This window comes from Macrobrachium rosenbergii, chromosome 15 (assembly GCF_040412425.1).
Source record: "Macrobrachium rosenbergii isolate ZJJX-2024 chromosome 15, ASM4041242v1, whole genome shotgun sequence".
Lineage (NCBI taxonomy): Eukaryota > Metazoa > Arthropoda > Malacostraca > Decapoda > Palaemonidae > Macrobrachium > Macrobrachium rosenbergii.
In genome coordinates this window covers 49281153-49305797 of record NC_089755.1, presented here as the reverse complement: position 1 = coordinate 49305797, position 24645 = coordinate 49281153, and the positions used below count along the sequence as shown (strand labels likewise).

The following is a 24645-nucleotide window of genomic DNA, read 5'->3' as shown; positions in this document are numbered from 1 at the left end:
TTTGATTTTCATTTGTTAAGATTTCCTTTTCAAATCTTGAGTAATTCTTAACAGCGTAAATTTTGCTTAGTTAACGTAATTTCTTGATACATTAAAGTTTTGTGAATTAATCTTGCTTAAGAATTAATTAAATCTTGCGTTGTTTTCAAGTACTAGTAAATTTTCTAAATTGAGAATTCCAATTATAAATTTTGAAGTTAAAAATAAATTTTTGTATATAAAGTTCTTAAACACGGTGTTTCATTTGTTGACCACCAGTGAGTAGGATTAATTGTGTGTACATAAGGCAAAGTGATACACATGTTTTGTTCCCTTTAGTTTTGCTGAAGTGAATTAAGACCAGGGAAACAATTACAGTTGTTTGACCATGTGATGCCCTTTTTCTTTAGTATATTTCTTAGTTCCTAATACCTCACACATACCTTGATAAACTTAGTTTGATTTTTCAAGTGATGAGTAAGTTTTAAGGGATCACTGTTACTTTAGAGTGCTTAGTCATAATTTTAATGTTATGAGAGTTCAGGTATTTGGCTGAAGTGAGGTAAATTTTTGGATTTTGTGACTAGTTGAATAATAACCAGGTACTTGGTACACACTGTGACAATATATATATATACCAAGTCCCGTTCTCGAAAATACAAGTATTTTTAATTAACTACTTAACTGTAATTGACCTGTCACAGATACAAGGGTATATAGCCTAAATAAGAACGCTATGAAATTTGAGTATCTTTCCTAAGAAGACTCTTCGACAATAGTCTGTTTTTCTTGCAAGGGTTAGAAGGAGTTATAGTAATACTGCTAGTAAGCTGGTCTGCTGGTATAGTGGTTAGTGTCGTGGTATGCTGCTCAGATGTCGCGGGTTCGCGTATCATGACCAGTTACTGCTGCAGCGTGGGGTCTACAGAGGGAGGTTGAAACTGACATTTTTTGGAAGTCTGAATTCTTGACATTTTTTGGAAGTCTGAATTCTAAGTCTATGGTCTTCCATGTGAATAGGTTTCACCTACTGAAATAATAATAATGATAATGATAATAACAATAATAATAATAATAATTATAATACGCAGAGGAAGCACTAGTAGCCTAAGTAGTGACGATGAAACAACAGCAACTACTGCTGAAATCTAACAACCACGGCGTAAAAAGTTATTTTCAAGTGTCTGTAAAATCCCACACACGCTTTACACACGCGTCGAGTCACCTTGGGACTCGAGTGACGGGATCTATGAGAACAAGGAAATGTTCTCGGGCGGCTCAATAATCTTATCAGGCTATCTATTTTCTACACCAACGCTGGGACCGGGGAGGGGGAGAGGGAATCACCCCCGCAGGTGCCAAGACATTCTTCCGTGCAATGCAACAAGCAGTCACGAATGACAAAAATTAACTACAAGCTGGGAACGCTGAGTGGATGATGGAGCAAAGGGAAATTAGAAGGTAGAGCATAAAGACAGAGAGAGACAGAGAAAAAAAAATGGCAAGTAATAAGACAGTTAACAGGAAGTATAGAAAATGTAATGGAAAAATTAAACAGGAAGTGGAGAAAGAATTAAACCTGGAAGGCAGTTCAAAGGAACTCTGAGAAATTCAGAATGCAGAAAAAATTAAGTGAATTGGAGAAAATTAACCTTCATTAGAAGAAATTACAAAGACAACGGAGAAAGGTCAACTCAAAGTAGAGGTTGTGAAGGTACATAAAGAAACTAAAGTACAAAAAATTAGAGAGAATAAAATTACTTTAAAACACTCAAGTTCACATACATCTTGTTTTTCCGACCACTATTATATGTACACACACACATATATATACATATACATATAAATATATAATATATATATATATATATATATATATATATATATATATATATATATATATATATATATATATATGTGTGTGTGTGTGTGTGTGTGTGTGTGTATGGATGTCTTTTATATATATTATATATATAATGTAATATATATATATATACATATAGTATATACACACACATGTATATATAATATATATACCTATAGTATATACATACACATATATATATATATATATATATATATATATATATATATATATATATATATATATATATATATGAAAGATAGAGAAAACTGCCTGTATCTAAAATGACGTCATCCCTACCTCTCCCTCTCTCTCCCTTCCAATTGGTTCTGATGAGATTAGAAATTTTAGGCCTAAAAGCATGCCGTCAGGACTATTTTAGGAGCACAACAATAAGACTAATGGCGTTCCATCCATCCTTCCCCTGTCTGCTGTCTACTTAGAACCATAAAGACAGCACTGTCTTCCACACAACCTTCTTTGTATCTACAGCCCAAGGACCAATCAAGAATACAGCTAATTAGAAATATGGTTTTTTCTCCTCAGTGGGTCTCTTCCATTTGAGATTCTGGCATTGTGATTACGAGCAAAATAATGGATATACCTGGGAGCATATATATATATATATATATATATATATATATATATATATATATATATATATATATATATATATACATATATGTATATATGTATATGTACATATATATATATATATATATATATATATATATATATATATATATATATATATATATGTACATATATATTTCCAGAAGTTAAAATATAAATTTAAAGCCCTGTCAAAAGTTTTATATATATATATATATATATATATATATATATATATATATAATATATATATATATATATATCTATAGATATATATACAATATATATATATATATATATATATATATATATATATATATATAATATATATATATATATCTATAGATATATATACAATATATATATATATATATATATATATATATATATATGTATATAATATATATATATATATATATATATATATATATATATATATATATATATATATATATGTGTGTGTGTGTGTGTATATATTATATATATATATATGTGTGTGTGTGTGTGTGCACCTAAGGAGTAAGTACTGATATACGCAAAGTCACATAAGTCTGACAGAAAGATGGGAAGCGATTACAAACAACGGATAAACAACAAAAAGAAAGCAGTGCTGCTAAAGGGAATAAGGAAGACTGCAAAGAACCCTCAGTACTCTTCCAGTAATCAAAATGGCAGTCGACAAGGTTCTACTATCTAACTGACCATCTGTAAATGTCACCTCAAAAATTCGTCAATTATTTCACAATTAGGGCCTATGTCGATTACAGTAGATGGACTCCCCATGTAATTTCATGGAGGATTAAGATGGATCTTCACAGTGTGTAGGGAGGAAGGAATATAGAATTTAGGCCAAGGGCCAAGCGCTGGGACCTACGAGGACATTCAGCCCTGAAACGGAAACTGACAGTAGAAAGGTGTAACGGGAGGAACACCGTAGTTGCACTATGAAACAATTATTAGGAGAGGGTGCATAGCAAGATGGAAAAAATTAAGTATATCTTAGTTTAACCAGACCACTGAGCTGATTAACAGCTCTCCTAGGGCTGGCCCGAAGGATTAGACTTATTTTACGTGGCTAAGAACCATTTGGTTACCTAGCAACGGGACCTACAGCTTATTGTGGAATCCGAACCACATTATAGCGAGAAATGAATTTCTATCACCAGAAATAAATTCCTCTTATTCTTCACTGGCCGGTAGGAGATTCAAACTCGCGACCAACAGAGTGGTAGCTGAGAACGGAACCCGCTCGCCCAACGAGGAACTTATAGCAAGATGGAAGAATGAGATTATGAATGGAGGTACAGTAAAAGGAACGACAGGGGTTGCAGCTAGGGGCCGAAGGCACGCTGCAAAGAACCTTAAGCAATGCCTACAGTGCACCATGTGAGGTGCAATGACGGCACTAGCCCCCTACAGAGGTCCACAGCGTAAGTTTAAAACAGAATTGAAGGGAGAACGTACCCCATTCGCAATTCCTTTCAAATCTTGCGTAACCTTAAAACCAACTGCTTTCCCCCTTTTTGGGTTTTACCCTCTCCCGTTTATTTAGTTTTCCTTCTTTCTTCTCTATTTTTTTTATCTGGACTCCAGCAGCCTTCTTTTTTTTTTTTAAACCACACCTTGGTCTTCACATTCTTTCTTTTCCTTTTTTGTTACCACACTTTGCTCTTTGTTCTTCACCTTCTTTCTCTTCCTTTTTTATCACACCTTGTTCTTTGCTATTCACTTTTCCCTTCCTCTGTTTTTACCACACTTCGTTCCTCGCCTTCTTTCTCTTCAACTTTTTCTTTTTGTATTTGTACAGGTTTCATTTTGCCCTTTATTTTCAGGATACCAATCTCCTTTTTTTAATAATTTCTATTTTTCAAGATTTTATAAAAGCGCCCAACCCTTAAGTACGCAGTAAAACAAGGTTTCAGTATCAAACGGATATCCTCAGCGGTAAAAGTACCCCTAGAAAAACAGAGAGAGCCTTATCAAATGTGCTACATGTACATACAAATAAATGTTCGCAAGTTATGACTGATATTTCGCCTCCTACGAAGATACGAACTTTTCGTGTTTCCGCTGACGACGATACTGTTTCCGTTCGAAAGGTCAGTGCATTGCGTACGCATAATTATACGGCGGAGTAACACGTATCTGTGACGTCGCTGTAATGGAATGGAATAAGTAACACGTGTCTGTTACGTCTTTATAATGGAATGGAATGGACTAAGTAACACGTATCTGTTGTGTCACTATAATGGAATGGAATGGACTTAAGTAACACATACTGTATCTGTTATGTCGCTGTAATGGAATGGAATAAGTAACACGTATCTGTTAAGTCGTTATAATGGAATGGAATAAGTAACACGTATCTGTTACGTCGTTATAATGGAATGTAATAAGTAACACGTATCTGTTACGTCGTTATAATGGAATGTAATAAGTAACACGTATCTGTTAAGTCGTTATAATGGAATGGAATAAGTAACACGTAGCCTATCTGTTAAGTCGTTATAATGGAATGGAATGGACTAAGCAACACGTATCTGTTTTGTCGTTATAATGGAATGGAACGCAATGGAGTGCAGAGTTTAGGCCAAAGGCCAAGCACTGGGACCTATGAGGTCGTTCAGCGCTGGAAAGGAAATTGAGAGTATGTAGGCTTGAAAGGTGTAACAGGAGGAAAGCCTCCCATGATGGAAGAAAGACAATATGAATGGAGGGCCAGTAAAAGGAATGAATGGGGTTGCAGCTAAGGGCCGAAAGGACGCTGCAAAGAACCTTTAGTAATGCCTACAGTGTACCCCGTGAGGTGCACTGTTGTCACCAACCCCCTACGGGGAGTTAAGTAATGTTGTTATAAGAAATGCCTTGAACTTGAGACCAAGCTCCTATGTTAACCATTATTATTATTATTATTATTATTATTATTATTATTATTATTATTATTATTATTATTATTATTATTATTAGTGAAAAATCCACACTAATGCAAGTGTAAATACACATTTAAAAATTATATATTTACATTTACATCAGTGTGGATTTTTTCACCATATCAGTGTCTCGTGTGATTATAAGATTTTAAAAAATTATGATTATTACTATTCAAAAAATGCTGATAACTCTCAGAGCAGGCTCCTGTAGAATGAAACGCATATAAGCTTAAAAAATTAACCAAAAGATGAAGAATATATAAAAATGCCGTTGTAAATGAACAAGCAATTAATAATAAAAAACCAGGTGTCCTTAATGACCTCATGAAAGAGATAAGCACATGTGCCCAAAAGGTTTCTCACACATTTCGGCTGGTCTGATGAGATGCCAATATCTATCTGCCTACCCCGTCGGGATGCCCGGGAACAAGCAGGGTAGTGTTCCAGCCTAAATCCAAGGTCAAAAGGAGGAGGAGGAGGAGGAGGAGGAGGAGGAGGAGGAGGAGGAGGAGGAGGAGGAGGAGGAGGAGGAGGAGGAGGAGGAGGAGGGGGGGAGGACCAAGCAGGATGTGTATTCCCCCGAAATCCCTTGACTTGGTTTCAGCTGGACATTAGGGAAAACCTCAAGAGTAAAATAGTGTAAGTGTTAGATATTTAATTTACCTAATTTAGCCACTATAGGAGGGATAGAATTGAATTCAAATGAATATAGAATTTAGCCCAGAGACCAAACACTGGGACCTATGAGGTCATTCAGCGCTCAAACGGAAATTGACGGTAAGAGGTTTGAAAGGTGTAACAGTAGGAAAACCTCGCAGTTGCACTATGAATCAATTGTTAGGAGAAGGTGGAAAGTAAGATGGAAGAGAATATGAAAGGAGGTACAGTAAAAAGAACGAAAGGGGTTGCACGCTGCAAAGAACCTGACGTAATGCCTACAGTGCACCGCATGAGGTGCACTGACGACACCACCCTCCTACGGGGGACTATAAGAGGGATAAATCTTGGTCATCATCCTAACTCATAAACAGTAATCTGATTATTCTCTTACATTACAATAGAATAAATTTAGGCCAAGCGCTGGGACCTAGGCCATGAGGTCATTCAACGCTGAATATACGGTAATCAATCCAGGTACATCCTGGACCCGCTTGCAACAGCAATGTGGTTTCGAGATATTACGAAACAGCATAATTATAATGAAACAACAAACAGAATCGAGATATTACGAAAGAAAATAAAACTGGACCACCACTGGTCACTCAAGATGGTAATGAAAATGGAATTCATTATCTTTATAAAAAAAAAAAAAAAAAAATAAAAGATAAGATGGCAATACATAACGATACACATCTTGCGAAACTTCTGGTTCGCCTTTAAGCCTTCCTCCTGATTAATGTTGATGTGAGAGAGAGAGAGAGAGAGAGAGAGAGAGAGAGAGAGAGAGAGAGAGAGAGAGAGAGAGAGAGGACTCCGACGGTCAGATACATCAGTGGGTACTTGTTTAACTCGGTGGGCAGTTTTTGCGAAAAGGTTCGAGAAACCCTGGCACGTGGCCAGATTTTCCACATTTCCACGATATTATCTGCATATGCTTTTGCATAATCCTGTCAAAAAACAGACTGAGAGGAGAGGGGGACAGAAAAACAAGACGGCTGAGCAGAAGTTGAACAAAATCTTATACACAGCAGATTCGATAACAATGTGATTTTTTTTTTTTTTATTTCCTCCAATATCAAGTTGTTGACTTATCAACCGCTGTCATTTTTATAAATAAGGATCGACCGGTTCATTTTTAATTCACGTACAGGCATCCCGTTTTGTGGAAGTTTAGGCTATACCTCTCGATGACCATAGTCATTATTACTCCAGTTTCCATGTACCAAACTAATAGCTCTTGATTAAACGGCCACCGGTACCAAAGTATATCAAAACATGCTTCGCCAAGCTCTAAATAAAATGTATATATATATATATATATATATATATATATATATATATATATATATATATATATATATATATATATATAATGTATATTATATTTATACTGAGGCATCTTCTTCAGTCTGGTATCCCCAAACAGAATAAGTAAAGATTAAACTCCCATCAATCTGGTATTACCGCTTCTAATGATGTTGATGTTCAGAACGGAGAGAGAGAGAGAGAGAGAGAGAGAGAGAGAGAGAGAGAGAGAGAGAGAGAGAGAGAGAGAGAGAGAGGCCAAAGTACAAATTATATACCGAGGCATCGACAGGCTCAAACCAGTTACCGGTAGTTAGTTGATTATGCGGCACGAGAGAGAGAGAGAGAGAGAGAGAGAGAGAGAGAGAGAGAGAGAGAGAGAGAGAGAGAGAGGTTATGGACTGTCCGGCAGAGCCATTTACGCAGTGTGGTAGTTTTGTACATATGAGGCCAAAAGAGAAAAAAAAAAATATTGCGCAAAAACTGGCTCGTAAGACAACTTAGAAAAAGCTTTATACAAATCCTCAACAAACTACATATTTTTTTGTATTTCTTTTGTACAAACTACTTACTTTCTGTATTTCTTTTTTAACAGATCATACATTCCGCTTGATATTTTACTAGGATACGACGCACGCATACGAAAAGCTGCTGAAAATCTACTGAAAATTTACTGATTACTCCAACAATTACAGCAGCTACTGTAGGACGGGGTGATTTAATTACGATAATCGCTTCCGTCATGGTTCAGCTCTACCTTTCTTCCTCACCTCCTTTCTCCTTCTCCCTTCTTTTTTTTCCTCGTATTCTTCAGGCCTAGGTTAGAAAATGGCCCGTTCCAGGTATCCTTGCACTTAAAAAAATATGAACGTCTTAGTATTTGTAAATTTTATTGCTCGTTTTCTAGACTCATTCACGCAAAGGATGACAGCAACTGCGGAACTTACCATGTACAAATATTTCACAGCTCAGTAAGTTCTCTCTGACTAATTCCTCCAATGGCTTTTCGCCATTCCGAATCACTTACCACAAACTGAGTCTCAAAACTCAGTTCTCCAATAAACAGTAAAAAAAATCTATTCAGATTTTGTTCCAAGGCCTTCTGTCCCTTCTGGTAAGGTTACAGAAGGAAAAGAGGAAAGACCTGTCAGAAACCTGATTAAAACGAAAACCATGCAATTTTCGCCATCACTTCTGTATCCGACCCACACCCTGGGAAAATGGAGTACTTATCAACAGAGACTCTGTACTAACGGAATCTGGCATTCACTGGGGGTCACACTTCCAAGAAACTGACCAGACCCAATGTGTTCGCTGGGCATTTCAAGGCTGACTGGGTACACTGACTGGTCCCGGGAAGCAAGAAAAAACTCGTGCCCGAAAAAAAAAAAGTGCTCCCGTCCACAGCATACGACGATGACAAGCCTTAAAAGTATTCTGCTACTTCGTCGTGACCTGTGCTGACCCTAGCCTGGCAAGCGTGGAACATCGGTAGGAGCACCAATGGTACGTTGGTAAAGAAACAGTTTCATGATACTCCATCTTGAATGGAATGGAACGGAATATAAAATTTGGCCAGAAGCCAAGCGCTAGGACCTATGGGGACATTCAGCGCTGAAACGCAAACTAACAGTAAAAAGGTTTGAAAGGCGTAACAGGAGGAAAACCTCGCAGATGCACAAAGAAACAAATGTTACGAGAGGACGGAGAGTAAGATGGAAGAAAGAATATGAATGGATGTGCAGTAAGAGGAATTAAAAGGAGTTGCAACTTGGGGCAAAGGGAAGCTTCAGAGAACCTTAACTAATGCCCACAGTGCACCGCATGAGACACACTGACGGCACTATTCCCCCTACGGGGACTCTATCTTGACCAACTGTCGTATTCAAATTATCCTGTAACATGACTTCTAGATGCCAGAACCTTCTTGAAAGTGATCAGCCTCGTCTATGCACTAATTTAAAAAAAAGTCTACTTACTGTATATCCGTTACGGTATGCACTCCTCCACATTAAAAAATGTTAATTCTTTATTTCGGTCAAAGAATACATTTTACAGCTTTGTTCAAACTTGCCTATGTAGTCTGCCTGCCGGGACGTAAATTTTTTTTTTTTTCTTTTGTATATACCATTTTATACGAGAACTTTACTAAAGGTGAAAGCATTGGTCAAAATCCCGTAGATTTTGTAACAAACGCTTTAACACCCTCCATAATACAGAGATCGAGGCTTCAAATCTGTCTTGCACATCTCACCAATGAATCCTTTTAACATGGCACGCAGTTCATCAGTCTTATGACCTTGACCTACTAAAAATTGTCGGCGCTACCTTTACAAGAACCGTTAGGGCATCTTCAACAGAATGCTCTTGATGACAAGATGAACACAGGTCGGCAGGGAACGTCCACTGCTTTAGCAATACCCTCCGAATACTTGAAAAAAAAAAAAAATTTTCAGTCATTGACTTCACAGTTCAAAGTTTTCCTGGAGACGAAAACAACTTCAGATAGTTGCGATAAATACGAAAACTTTATGAATTAGCAATGGACCGGGTGCATTCGATTAGATTAAACATCGATGATTAGTCATCACATGACTTTACTTTGGTAACATACGACTCTGAATGCGGTACAGTAAAAGGAATGCAAAGAACCTTAAGTAAAGCCTACAGTGCACTGCGTGAGGTGCACTGACGGCACTAACAGAGAAAAGACAAGTGGACCCCTGCAAGAAGTATTCCCAGCAAAACTACAAATATACCACAAGTTATTCCAAACAACTCTGTCAGACCAAAAGTACTAATGCTGATCTAATCACTTGGTTAAACCTAATTTCTAAATGGGATAATGACATACAACCAAAGAATCTGGGGAACCTCGAAGATGGCTGGAAAAGAACCCTTTCCACAGGTGCTTGGAATGAGACCATTTCTACTTCTTACTTAAATATAATTACTTGACAGCCATAACGACATTCTCAAACAATATAGATTTGAATATACAATTTGACCCAAGGGCTATGCGCTGGGACTTCTGAGGTCATTCAGGACTGAAAATAATGTTGAAACAATTGTTAGGAGAGGGTGGAAAGTTAGATGGAAGAGGGTAGAAGAAAGAGTATATAAACAGAGGTATAGTAAAAGGGACGTTACAAAGAACCTAAGTAATGCCTACAGTGCACTATGTGAGGTGCACTGACAGCACTACCCCCTTCCCCCCCTACGGGGCTAAAACAATAAAACCTCCGCGACTTCTCCGAAATATAAGAACTCGATCTGATTCAACATGGACTCGCAAGCCCTTTCTTTCTCAGGCCAATTGCCATTGAAGGTGATTCAAAGCAATTCCGACTGCTTTAGACCTTCAATACGTCTAATTGAACTTTTCTTTTCGCGCAGGCGCGCTTGTACTCCTTCTATTGGCATGGCTAGTATACGGGTTGCATTTCCCGGGATGTAACCGAGTGCCGGGACCTTTCCCTGAAGAAGGCGGGACGACATATCTTAAAAACTGACCATAGAATTTTCTTGAAAATAATCTCATTACGTTTCCCACATCTAAATTCTGAAGGTAACACCAGAGTAACCTAGCCTAACCACCTAGAAGCATGGCAAAAAAAAAAAAAACGGGACTGGTGCAATACTAGCATACATCTCAGGAATTTGCATACGGGTTTCTTATTATTAGTCCGTTGATGATTAACTCAAAGTTCGATTCGTGCATCGAATGATTGATCAAAATACACATTTATTTCAATAGTTATTAGTACGTGTATAACTCAAGTTCTTAAGAAATATATAAGCTGTGAGGTTACTGATATATTAAATAACGCTCAAATTATGCGACTGCATATCCGCTAAAAACACACACGCACACGCAATTACAGGAATATGTACACACACATATGTATACAGTATATATATATATATATATATATATATATATATATATATATATATATATATATATATATATATATATATATATATATAGTATATACAATTATATATACACACAAATATTATATATATATATATATATATATATATATATATATATATATATATATATATATATATATATATATATAAAATATCAATGTTGTCAGACTGCAGTAGACGATTAAATCAAAAATGATGAAATATTTTTGTGAATATCCTTTATTCCGAATTCTCCTATCGTCTCTTAGCACGAAGGCATAAAAAAATTTTCCTGAAAACTTCAAATCCATAAAAGTTATTTCAATGTTACTGAAATCTAACCATGTGTTAACTAGACCTGAAGTGTATTTCGGGCTACTATTAACTGCCAGTCGTACCTACTTTTTTTTTTTAACGCACATGAAAGATTTCACTTGAATTGGAATATAACTGGAATTGGAATATAAGATTTAGGCCAGAGGCCAAGCACTGGGACCTATGAGGTCATTCAGCGCTGAAAGGAATATTGAGAGTAAAGGAGGTTGTAAAGGTGTAACAGGAGGAAAACCTCAAAGCAGTTGCACTATGAAACAATTGTTAGGAGAGGGTTAAGGAAAGTAAGACGGAAGAAAGAGAATATGAACGAGGATTTCACTTGGGTATTCAAGATCCTTCTTCCATACTACCAAAACCCAGGAAGGAAGCATGAAATAAGTTGTTCACAAGCAACGTGCGAAAAATAGCCCTCCTATCCCACAATACGTAGGTGAGTTATCTACTCTAGATATATACAGAACACTTAACAGAACAGAAACACACCGAAACGCATATCTGAAACGGGAAGACACCATTGTTAGAATATTCCAAGATCTCGACAAATATATCTTAAGGTTATTTTAGACCAACGGCTCACAGACTATTCCAACAAGTCGACAAAAATATTTTAAGGTTATTTTAGACCAACGTCTCACAGAATATTCCAACAAGTCGACGAATATATCTTGAGTTATTTTAGACCAATATCTCAAAGGTTTTATCAGCCTTATTATAATTCCTGTAACAAAACTTTAACATTATTTTCAGCGCGCCAGAGTAAACAAATCACTTTCATTACAAACACATTTTACCCTCTTATTTCCACTTCCCTGAAGTGTAGCGGGCTTGCCCGAACTGGGTAGAGGTACCAGTATATACCTACGCTCATTAAGAACAGGATCCCGAGTTATTCAAGTGTCTACACTGCCTGATGATGATGATGATGATAATCTTCAAGGTCTTAATTCTTCCTCCAGAACGAAGGAGCAAAAGCAACGTGACCCTTAATCAAGGGAACGAATTGGAAGCATTCGACGAGCCCACGCACAAATGAATGCCCGGATGCCCTCTGTTAGGCCCAATGTTCGCCGGGCCTTTGACTGGCAGCCTATCAATGAGAACGAGCTATAAATGAGCAGCGGCAATTAGTGAGTTGAAACTATAAATGGGGAGCTATGAACGAGCGGGATCTGTGAGGAGAAGGAGCAATTGATGAGTTAAAACGATAAATGAGGATTATAAGCTGTAAGTAAAAACTATAAATGAGTGAATACTATAATGAGAGGTATCTATAAATGAGCAGTTCTTTTAAGTATACACTTTAAATGAGTAGAACAATCTGGACCTAAAAGTGAGTCATGCCATAAATGAGTAAAAACTATAAATGAGGTAATACAGTAAATGAGAATCGTCTATAAATATGTAATGCTTCCAGTGAAACCTATAAATGAGTAGAACGATCAGGACATAAAAATGAGTCATGGCATAAAAGAGTAAAAACTATACAGGAAGGCTAAGAATGAGCTTAAGCTATTGTGAGTGAGAACTATAAGAGAGTAAGGCCTGTAAAGGAGTAAGAACTACAAACGAATAATGACCATTAACTAAAAATTTTCTCCCAAGAGAATGAGAACTATAAAGCGTTAAGCAATAAAAAAGAGTAGGTACCATAAAATGTAAAAAATTATTTTGAACTATAAAAAATAAGGACAATAAATGAGTAAGAACTGTGAAAGGTAAAAATAACAAATGAAATAGAACTCATAAAAAAGATAACTAATAATTAAGAACTATAAAATATAAGAACAATAAATGAGTAAGAACCTTAAAAGGTAACAACAAAAAATGAGTTACAACTCATATAAAAGAGAAGAACAACAAATGATTAACAACTATAAAAAGTACGAAATGATTATTAAGAACTATAAAATGTAAGAACACTAAATGAGTAATAACTATAAAAGGTAACTACAACAAATGAGTTACAACTCATATAAAAGAGAACAACAAATGATTAACAACTACAAAATGTAAAAACATCAAATGATTAAGAACTATAAAATCTAAGAATAAATGAGTATGAACTATAAAATGTAAGAACAAATGAGTTAGAACTCATATAAAATGATTAAGAACTATAAAAAGTAAGAAACGATTAAGAACTATAAAATGTAAGAACAATAAATAAGTAAGAACTACAAAAGGTACCAACAAGAAATGAGTTAGAAATCATATAAAAGAGAACAACAACAAATGATAAAGAACTATAAAATGTAAGAACAATAAATGAGTAAGAACTATAAAAGGTAACAACAAGAAATGAGTTAGAACTGATATAAAAGAGAAGAACAACAAGTAATTAAGAACTATAAAAGGCAAGAGCAACAAATGAGTAAGAACTATAAAATGTAAGAACAACAAATGAGTAATAACTGTAAACGTGTAAGCAATAGAGATGATGACGAGCAACTGCATAAAATTATGAAGACGTGAAAGCTAAGAAATGAGTGAACACCAAATCCGCACCTACGGATAAGAGGGAGCTATAAGCGTGTCAACTCCTGAACAATCGGGATCTATGAATGAACCATTCATATCTATAAATCAATAAAGGCTATAAATGACCTATAGAGACAAGAGGGAGGCGGAAGCATATATCAACATGGCTTTATATCTAACGGGGCTATAAAATAAGTGTAAGCCGGATATATTGTAAGGAAATCTCATGTAAATATGAGGAAATTTATCTAAGTATATCAACTAACGATTTATTTCAGTGACTTCCTTTTACCACAAAGATGGTGGTGCCTGAAGGATGGAGCCTTCCAGTTATCAGCAAGGTTTTATGGATGAGGTTGCTAGGCCCATGCCATTCGCTTGACCATTGCTAGAGATGGTACCATTTCACAGTTGGGTCGCTTTTTAGGTGGTAGACTCGGATAGACTCGATTTTTAAAACACGTGTATATATATATATATATATATATATATATATATATATATATATATATATATATATATACATATATATACACATATGTCTTGTCTGCACTTTACCTTCCACAAACCTCCAGCCAATCTTCCCAGAGTTTTCATCGAAGTATGCCTAGGTCTTCGCCCGCATATGCACACACACACACACACACAAAATATATATATATATATATATATATATATATATATATATATATATATATATATATATATATATATATATACACACACACATATATATATATATATATATATATATATATATATATATATTATATACAGTATGTGTGTGTGTGTTGCTGAGAAACTTTTAAGCTTATTTGAAATATTCTATCTTCTGCTTTCCTCTGACAATTTTGACAAATTAACCTATTACAAATTTACCTATCAAGTTATCTGGATGTCAGATCGTGATCTATTAGGAAAGTCAGCAACCGCACCATTTGGTATGTCAGTTCCTCCTATGTTACTGTTTGCGTCAATTCCTAAGTTATTGGTAACTGCGTGTGTCAATTCTCAAGTTATTTGGAATCTCAATTATCAAGTTATTTGGAATCCCAATTCTCAAGTTATCTTTAATCTCAGGTTGCTAGGCAAGTCATTTTCAAAGTTATTTGGTGCATCAGTGTTCAAGTTATTGGGCATGTCATGTCTCAAGTTCTTAAGCAAACCAACGTTTCAAGTTATTAGGCATGTTAGGTTTCAAGTTACGGGGCATGTCATGTCTCAAGTTATTGGGCATGTCAGGTTTCAGATTACTGGGCATGTCAGATTCCAAGTTACTAGTCAAATGAGGTTTCAAAATACTGGGCACGTCAGGTTCCAGATTACTGGGCAAGTCAGGTTGCAACTTACTGGGCATCTCAGGTTTCAAGTTACTAGTCAAATCAGGTTTCAATTTACTGGGCATGTTAGGTTGCAAGTTACTGGGCACGTCAGGTTGCAAGTTACTGAACATGTTGGGTTGCAGTTCATTGGGCGAGTCAAGTTGCAAGTTATTGGGCAAATCACGTTGCAAGTTACTGGGCATGTTAGGCCTCGCATTATTAGGCGTTACGTTTCTTTCTAAAGAGAGAGAGAGAGAGCGCGCCTACAGATAATGCTACATTATATAACCAACAATACACAAATCTGTAAACGAAAATATAAATTAGAATCTGAGAACACTTTTCATATGGCCCTAATACTAATTTACAACCCTCGATCCCGCCGCTCCCCCACGCCCCCCGCCCCCCTCAACCTCCAACGTCCCCCGACATGCCCCAGGAGTTATCAAACCTCTGACTTACTGAATGATGATTACAAATCCATACTAAGTCTGATAATAGACAAAAAGAGTAATGACGTTTATGACGGAAATAATATTAACCACAATTGTTAATATAGTTGGCCATTAACAACACAATCAAGGACACACACACACACACTCTCTCTCTCTCTCTCTCTCGACGAATCCCTCGTCCCTGCCTGCACACGAAAGCAAAAGGCCCAGACGGCGCAAGGCACCCAGTTGGGCGTCGAGAGGAAACCAATAAACAAGCAAGCAAGCAGTGAGTCACACGACCGCCTGCTTTTATGGTGTGGTTGTCTCATCGGCGGCTTGCACGAGAAAATTTCGTGACTACTTTCCCGTTTCTCGCTTGCAAGCACAAGTTACCAACTCTTGCCAGACTGCATCGTTACGTATGATTGTGCACGTACCAACTCGGGATTACTGATATGAGTACGCACAAGTAGGCATAATGAAAATTTGCACATAGTCTCTGTATTACTCTCAATTTCTTTTTCTGACAAAATATATATATATATATATATATATATATATATATATATATATATATATATATATATATATATATATATATATATTTGTATTTATATTTATACAAACACACACATATATATACAAATGAGTGTACATACATATAGACAGACAAATAGATAGAGAACCACAATATGCACTATTAAATTCAATAACATCTCTAGACCTTCGAATCTACGAAGGAGGAACAACACGAACCCTTGCACAAGAAAAATGTTTTAAGTTTCCATCAACGTACAACTGATCACTGCATAGTATGACATGACAGTATATACAATAAAAATATAAATAATAAAAATATTGTGTCAACTTTCTCGAAGATATTACTCTCCGGTTAAGTTTAAAAACCTACTACTTAATAATAATAATAATAATAATAATAATAATAATAATAATAATAATAATAATGTCCACACAACAATATTCTTTCCAAAGGAGAAACACCCAGCTAACTCGGCAGCAAGACGTTATAAAAATTATATGTAGGCTATACACTCCTGACCATGGGAGTCATAAGAGAGAGAGAGAGAGAGAGAGAGAGAGAGAGAGAGAGAGAGAGAGAGAGAGAGAGAGAGAATGGCCCGCCACCCTTGACACTCTCGGTCAGACTGATTTGGCCTAATTACCCGGTGTCTCGGGCAGCGCCAAATCTCACACCATCTCAACAGTGTCTTCGCTGCGCTATTTATAAATCTCTCTCTCGATTCTCTTCTTCATCCACTGCTGGAGTGTGGGAAGAGAAAGCGGGTACGAAAAGAAAAATAAGAAAGAAAAATAAAGAGGAAAACGCGATGCTTTTCGCTTTGCTTGTTCCGACAATTAACGTGCTTTGTGTGTGTGCCCTTTTTTTTTTTTTTTAAAGCGACGTATCACGGACAAATTAAATTGTTTTCTTTGTAGTGTAGAGTGGGTTTCAGTAAAGTGTTCTAGTAAAGTTTGTGCATGATAAATAAATACAATTTATTCTCTCAATGTTATCACATAGCAGTAATAATATCTACTTTCTTTTAATGGTCTCAGTTTGAATAAATCATTTATCTTTATTTTTGTGACCTAGATGAATCATGAAACTTCTTTATTTTAATGTTGCTACAAAGAATAAATATTTTATTACTGTCTATATTATGAGTGCCAAACTTTTAATTTTCTTTTCAAGTTATCAATATAACTAATAAACAATTTTCAACTGATAACATTTTCTGAGAAAAATGTAAAAGAAGTTTTTTTTCTTATATTCTTATTTCACAACTTCGGAGACAGGAGCAAGAAAATATATCTTCGTAAATATCTTAAATGTAAAATGAAATGTAAAATGAAAACTAACTACACTATTGTGCTATTGTCTTCCCATTAAAAGTTAATTGATAAACTACAAAATATTTAGATTTTTCTGACTGTGACAATAAAGGTATGACTTCTCGTCATTCATATAACTAACGTTATGATCTTAAGATTTAAATTCTATCATTATGTAGCGTCGTCATAATGAACGTATCAAAACTAGTCATATTATAGAAAATATATTAATAAATGCATTAGAAAGTAAGAAACAAGCCATGATGACTATTGTCTAACGCTTTCATTTGATCATATAAAAACACACTAATTTGAGCATATTTTAACAAGGTAATTACGAACGTCAGAGCACAATAATTGCGAAAACAATACGAAGGAACTACACACACATCAAAATAATAATGAATACCACATGATCCATACTAAAGTACAATTATTTTGAACTTAAGAGAGCAGTGTCACTGAGCGTACGACGAAAGTGTCCTTCTGTATTGAGCAATATCCTTAGGAACGTATCTATTAGAACAGTCCTTGTCACAGATTAAAACCAAGTCTTCATGAACATATATATACAAAATATTCCTCACGAAAAAAACTAAAATAAGGTCAAGACGATTCTCTCTCTTCTCTCTCTCTCTCTCTCTCTCTCTCTCTCTCTCTCTCTCTCTCTCTCTCTCTCTCCATTTCAAGGATTTAGTTTTCTAATCAAGGATTTTTTCATCCAGTTTAGCAACATATTACTAGAAAACCCTTGACACGCTTCCTTATTTTTCACTGATATCATTCAAGGGGCTTCCTTTATTCAGTGTGTCAGTACGCGTGCAATCCGCCCCAATAACAATAATTTACTTAAGAGAAACTAATTTGCACACTGCGCGCGCATATTAAGCTAGCACAATATCGTGTAACAAAATGGATGCATATTTCAGTCAAGTGTGAGTTATATATATATATATATATATATATATATATATATATATATATATATATATATATATATATATATATATATATATATATATATATATATATATATATATACTATATATATATATATATATATATATATATATGTAAATGTTTGTAGGCTAATCTTGTATCTTTGTGCAGTATATTCAATAGTAAATGCATGCTTCTCTCTCTCTCTCTCTCTCTCTCTCTCTCTCTCTCTCTCTCTCTCTCTCTCTCTCTCTCTCTCTCTCTCTCTCTTTCATACAACAGAGAAAACATACAATAAGACATCTATTAACACGAGACTTTCAGTGCACGCGTTTATATATACATACATGCATGCATGCATGCATACACACACACACACATTTATATATATATATATATATATATATATATATATATATATATATATATATATATATATATACATTATTTAAATATAAACATTAAAAAATTGGCAAAACAGCATTCTTATTGAGCCCGGATGCGTCTCCAACCAGCTTCTAAGAATAGACAGAGCAACATTCATGAATATGTAAATGACGGATATATACATATATACAGTACAATAAGTAAAGACTGCAAGGCCGCTATCTGACGTTGCCCAGAGGTCATTTTTGTGCCCAAACCTTCTTGACTCTGCAACATAAAGATACTGGTTCCGGTTTTATTTTTTTTTTTATTCTGATAATCCACAAAAGGTAAAAGGAGGAAATTGCTTGCCTTCAAGCAAATGGGAAAAGACATGATCCTGCATTTTATATGAAAATGTAGTATGCGTTTAATATGGAATTTAGGCTGATGCTGCTACTACTAATACTACTACTGCTACTTCTGTTGCTATTAATACTGCTGCTGTTGCTACTGCTCCTGCTGCTACTACTACTACCACTTCTACTACTGCTGCTCCTGCTGCTACTACTACTACTACTTCTACTAATGTTGCTCTTGCTGCTACTACTACTACTACTTCTACTACTGCTGCTCCTGCTGCTAATACTACTACTACTTCTACTACTGCTGCTGCTGGTACTAGTACTACTACTGCTACTACTACTACCACTGCTGCTGCTTCTGCTACTACTACTAGTAGTACTAGTACTAGTACTACTACTGCTACTACTACTAACACTGCTGCCGCTTCTGCTACTACTACTACTACTAATATTAGTAGGAAGATGCACGCATATTCAGGGAAGCAACAACTTCGTCAAGATCAAGAAGCCACCCACGAGACTATAACAAGTTGCCACAGTTCCGGGATGATAAATACAACGGCGTTTTTCTGCGTCCGTGCGTGTGCGTCTCTGCGCATGCATTGCCCAAGCACAAAGAAATATGTGAGGGAGACAAAGGGAAATATGTATGTGTGTTAGGGAGAGGAGGAGAAAGAAGTATGTATGTGTGTGAGAGAGGAGGAGAAAGAAGTATGTATGTGTGAGGGAGAGGAGGAGAAAGAAGTATGTCTGTGTGAGGGAGAGGAGAAGAAAGAAGTATGTATGTGTGAGGGAGAGGAGGAGAAAGAAGTATGTCTGTGTGAGGGAGAGGAGAAGAAAGAAGTATGTATGTGTGAGGGAGAGGAAGAGACAGTATATGTGTGAGGGAGAGGAGGAGAAAGAAGTATGTGTGAGGGATAGGAGAAGAAAGAAGTATGTACGTGTGAGGGAGAGGGAGAGACAGTATATGTGTGAGGGAGAGGAGGAGAAAGAAGTATGTATGTGTGAGGGAGAGGAGGAGAAAGAAGTATGTCTGTGTGAGGGAAAGGAGGAGAAAGAAGTATGTCTGTGTGAGGGAGAGGAGGAGAAAGAAGTATGTCTGTGTGAGGGAGAGGAGAAGAAAGAAGTATGTATGTGTGAGGGAGAGGAAGAGACAGTATATGTGTGAGGGAGAGGAGGAGAAAGAAGTATGTGTGAGGGAGAGGAGAAGAAAGAAGTATGTACGTGTGAGGGAGAGGAGGAGAAAGAAGTATGTGTTAGGGAGAGGAGGAGAAAGAAGTATGTATGTGTGAGAGAGAGGAGGAGAAAGAAGTATGTATGTGTGAGGGAGAGGGAGAGAAAGAAGTAAGTCTGTGTGAGGGAGAGGGAGAGAAAGAAGTATGTCAGTGTGAGGGAGAGGAGAAGAAAGAAGTATGTATGTGTGAGGGAGAGGAAGAGACAGTATATGTGTGAGGGAGAGGAGGAGAAAGAAGTATGTGTGAGGGAGAGGAGGAGAAAGAAGTATGTACGTGTGAGGGAGAGGAGGAGAAAGAAGTATGTATTTGTGAGGGAGAGGGAGAGAAAGAAGTACGTATGTGTGAGAGAGAGGAAGAGAAAGAAGTATGTGTGTGTGTGTGTGTGTGTGTGTGTGTGTGTGTGAGAGAGAGAGAGAGAGAGAGAGAGAGAGAGAGAGAGAGAGAGAGAGAGAGAGAGAGAGAGAGAGAGAACAAGCATTATGTTTGAGGTAGAGGAAGAGAAAGAAGTATGTAAGTGGGCAAGAGAGGAAGAAAAGGAAGTATGTGTGAGGTAGAGGAAGAGAAAGAAGTATGCACAGTATGTGTAAGGGGCGGAAGGAGCGGGACAATAAGACCTAACATATACTGATTTTTATTACTCGAGTCGGTAGGAAACAAACTGCCAATGCGATGATATAATCCTACGGTTTAGCATCCCTAAGCAGAGTTTATCAGTTCGCGTGTCCATAAGTTCCGAGCGTTCTTATTTCCGTAATCAACATGGCGTCCATTGATATTACCCAGCACTGTAACCCTATTGGAACCAGGAGGCAAAGTTCAGGAATAAACATTGGTTCGGTTAGGGACGCGAATGCCAAAGAGAACTTCCACTAACTTCGACTAAGTGAAGAAAGGATGTTTGTAAAAAAAAAAAAAAAAAAAAAAAAAAAACCGCCAGTCACAACACTGATATGATGAGCTGCCTGACTTCGGAAATCTAAGAGATTTTTCGAAAAATTAGACCTACGGGGCAGATGGCTGGGAAGTGTTTCCATTCAACGGCCTTTACATCAACTGGAACTTCAGTGAAACTTCAGAAATAGCTTAAAAAAAGGGCGTGCCTACTTAAAACACTAAGATCTTTACTTAAATCCCTATTGTAACTGTAGCTTTCATGCGTATTCCAGCCCTTACGGATAAAAGCAATGAAAAACAGTCAACTGAAAAGGATGTCATAGGAAGAGACAATACTAAAATTGGGTTTCCTGCCAAGGTTATTTGGAATGTTGGCAAGTTCAAGCAATACCCGGTAATTTTATAACTAAAATTTGTGCACAAAAAGTCTGAAGAATTTTGACGCCTGTTCGTTTCAAAACACCCAAAACTTGGCGTACTTGACCAAGAAAATACAGACAAAGACCATGGGAGGTGGATTTACGTCAGGAAAACACACACTGAGGTTCAAGGAAATACTGTACACTGGATTTTGATCTTCTTTTGTCTTCCCCTCCACAAGAGATAAGATAACAAAGGTGTCACGCCCTTTTCTATACGATCCAGAACCTCTGAAACACGTAAATAATACCAAGGGGACGGGTGTGTGGATGTATTCCGGGGAAGGGGGAAGGGTGAGGGGAAGGGGGAGGGGGAGGGGGGGTGGTGAAGGGGAAGGTTGCGAGGAAAAGCCAGCGACCGTATATCCTGCGCGCTGCCAGGTGCCTTTACAACGCCCCATCCGCTGGATTGTCGGATGCTGGAAATAATCCCGATTTCCCTCATATTCTTTCAGAATGATCATGCGACAACAGTTCAGTTTCAAATTAACCATCTGACTGACTGACATTAGTTTTTTTAAAGCGGTGATACACTTTAAATACGCCTAACGTATATTTTGCGATGATAAAAATTCTGCAAAAGTTGTTGACTTCTGTACATAGGATGGTTTAAAAGGTATGACTGCATATTGGACGTTCATGAAATTGCACATTATACGCAGTTATTCATGCTCATTTAAACATAAACCGTACCCACCCACACACAATATATATACACACAAATTATATATATATATATATATATATATATATATATATATATATATATATATATATATATATATATATATATATATATATATACATAACATACGCATGGGACATGGGTCTATCGTGGCTAGTGACTTCTGTGTACAAGCCAAGGATTGCCAGAATTATATCAGGCTATTTCCCTCTTTGCAAATGTTTCTTCTCTTTTATATTTGTTGCAATTATACGTTCCAGAAAATATACTTAGCAAGCTAATGACCTCTTTGCTTATTCCAGTTTCACAAAACTGTTTACTCAAGTTGAATGAAAGTAAGAAAAGTAAATTTTGACTCATTACATAAGCATTGCTAAAGAATATATAAACGCGCGCACAATCACAGTAACCATTTTCGAAATAAGGTCTGTTAATCTAAGCCAGAAGTCAAAGTACCTTATTAAAATAAAATTATGAAAAAAGCACCCTCACACCAGGATACCCATTTTCATATAAGTCCCTTAACAACGTGAAAAAATAATACCCAAATTGAAGAACCAACATATTTAAGAAATCCACATACGGTTTCGGAGCGCCATGCTCCCTCTTCAGTGTGGAGAGACACCGCGCTGAAGAGGAAGCATGGCGCTCCGAAACTGTATGCAGATTTCTTCAATATGTTGTTACTCCAATTTATGCTCTTTATTTTTCAAGCTTCAAAGTTCAATACTGATCTGTTATCACTTTTAAAAACGTCTCAGTCACTGACACCTGCGGGATGAATATTCGCTTGACAGTCTTTCTTGAAATGTTTTGACACTTTGCCTGACCTCGCCCTGCTTTTATCCGCTCACGCCAATTTCAAGCACGGATAAGAGGAAGATTAAACTGGAGGTTTAACTGACACTACTTCCTTGTATGAAAAAAATTGAGCGTAAAGTTTAAATCCACCTGCATTATAAAAAAATATCCATTAATTAACCAACAAAAATACCGAAACCTGTATCATATAGGCCTACCACAGCTGTATGGCGCAAAGGACAAAGTTTCCCGATAAAATAGAAGCCACAGAGATTGAGATGAAAAATCCTGAGTCAGCCAGTAAAAGAGAACTGTCTAGACTTACACTTACTTGCAACTGTTAGAAGGTGGAGAATAAGATTGGAGAAAGAGAAAATGAACATAGGTACAGTAAAAGGAATGAAAGAGGTTGCAGCCAGGGGCCAATGGGAGGCTGCAAAGATCCTTAAGTAACGCCTACAGTGATCCACTCAATGATAAAGGATGTATACATTCTTAAAATTCAATACCCTAAGAGATTAAGACAAATGGAGAACTAATTATGACATGTGACTTGAATGAGCATTCAGCATAATAATAATAATAATAATAATAATAATAATAATAATAATAATAATGAAAGCAGCAACAACAAAGTATTTATTCTGTCTACAGTTTCTCCTTGGTTTCGCAAATACACATGGGCCTTAATATAAACGTTAAAAGCATCCCTTCCGTGAAAAACATTCGGATTTCTCTCAGGCTTGAATAAATTCAAGAATCCGGACAGAGCGTGACATCATCGGCTTATACGGTTTCTGACAAAGAGAGGTCTTCAGTCTCCTCTCATCTGCTCCCGATGCAGTCAGAGCACGCTGGAATATGTTTACCGGAAGAAACAGATTATACACACACACACACACACGCTATATAGGTTATATACAGTATATATTTAGCAGGGGCGCTTGTGTTTCAGTTGGTAACGCAACTGAAAGCCCTGGGTTTGATCCCGATGTGTCAGAAATTTACACTCACACACACACATACATACATAGCTAGTATATGCATATGTATGTGTGCAATCAGTTTCTTCCGTTAAACAATATATATAAATAATAATCTAGAACTATGAAGTTTAAATAAAATAAAAGCTCACAGACGACTTCAAATAATGATGACATTAATCTCACAAACTTGAGAAGAAATGGGAGAAGAGCTTAGATGCGGACTGAGGGTAAGAACAATTTAGCTAAAAACAGACAAAAAT

General features: G+C 36.4%; 2 protein-coding genes across 7 annotated transcripts in view; both read right to left on the bottom strand.

The window, feature by feature from the left end:
- LOC136846660 (uncharacterized) overlaps window positions 1-24645 on the bottom strand; it is a 62003-nt gene that overhangs the window by 30386 nt on the left and 6972 nt on the right. The gene's annotated exons all lie outside the window — the stretch shown is intronic.
- Window positions 5846-15607, bottom strand: LOC136846337 (cornifin-A-like). The gene is made up of 3 exons (XM_067117138.1): window positions 15253-15607; window positions 8543-8562; window positions 5846-5989 (listed from the first exon to the last, which is right to left on the bottom strand). Exons 1-3 carry the CDS (start codon window positions 15605-15607, stop codon window positions 5846-5848), a joined length of 519 nt encoding a protein of 172 aa, XP_066973239.1.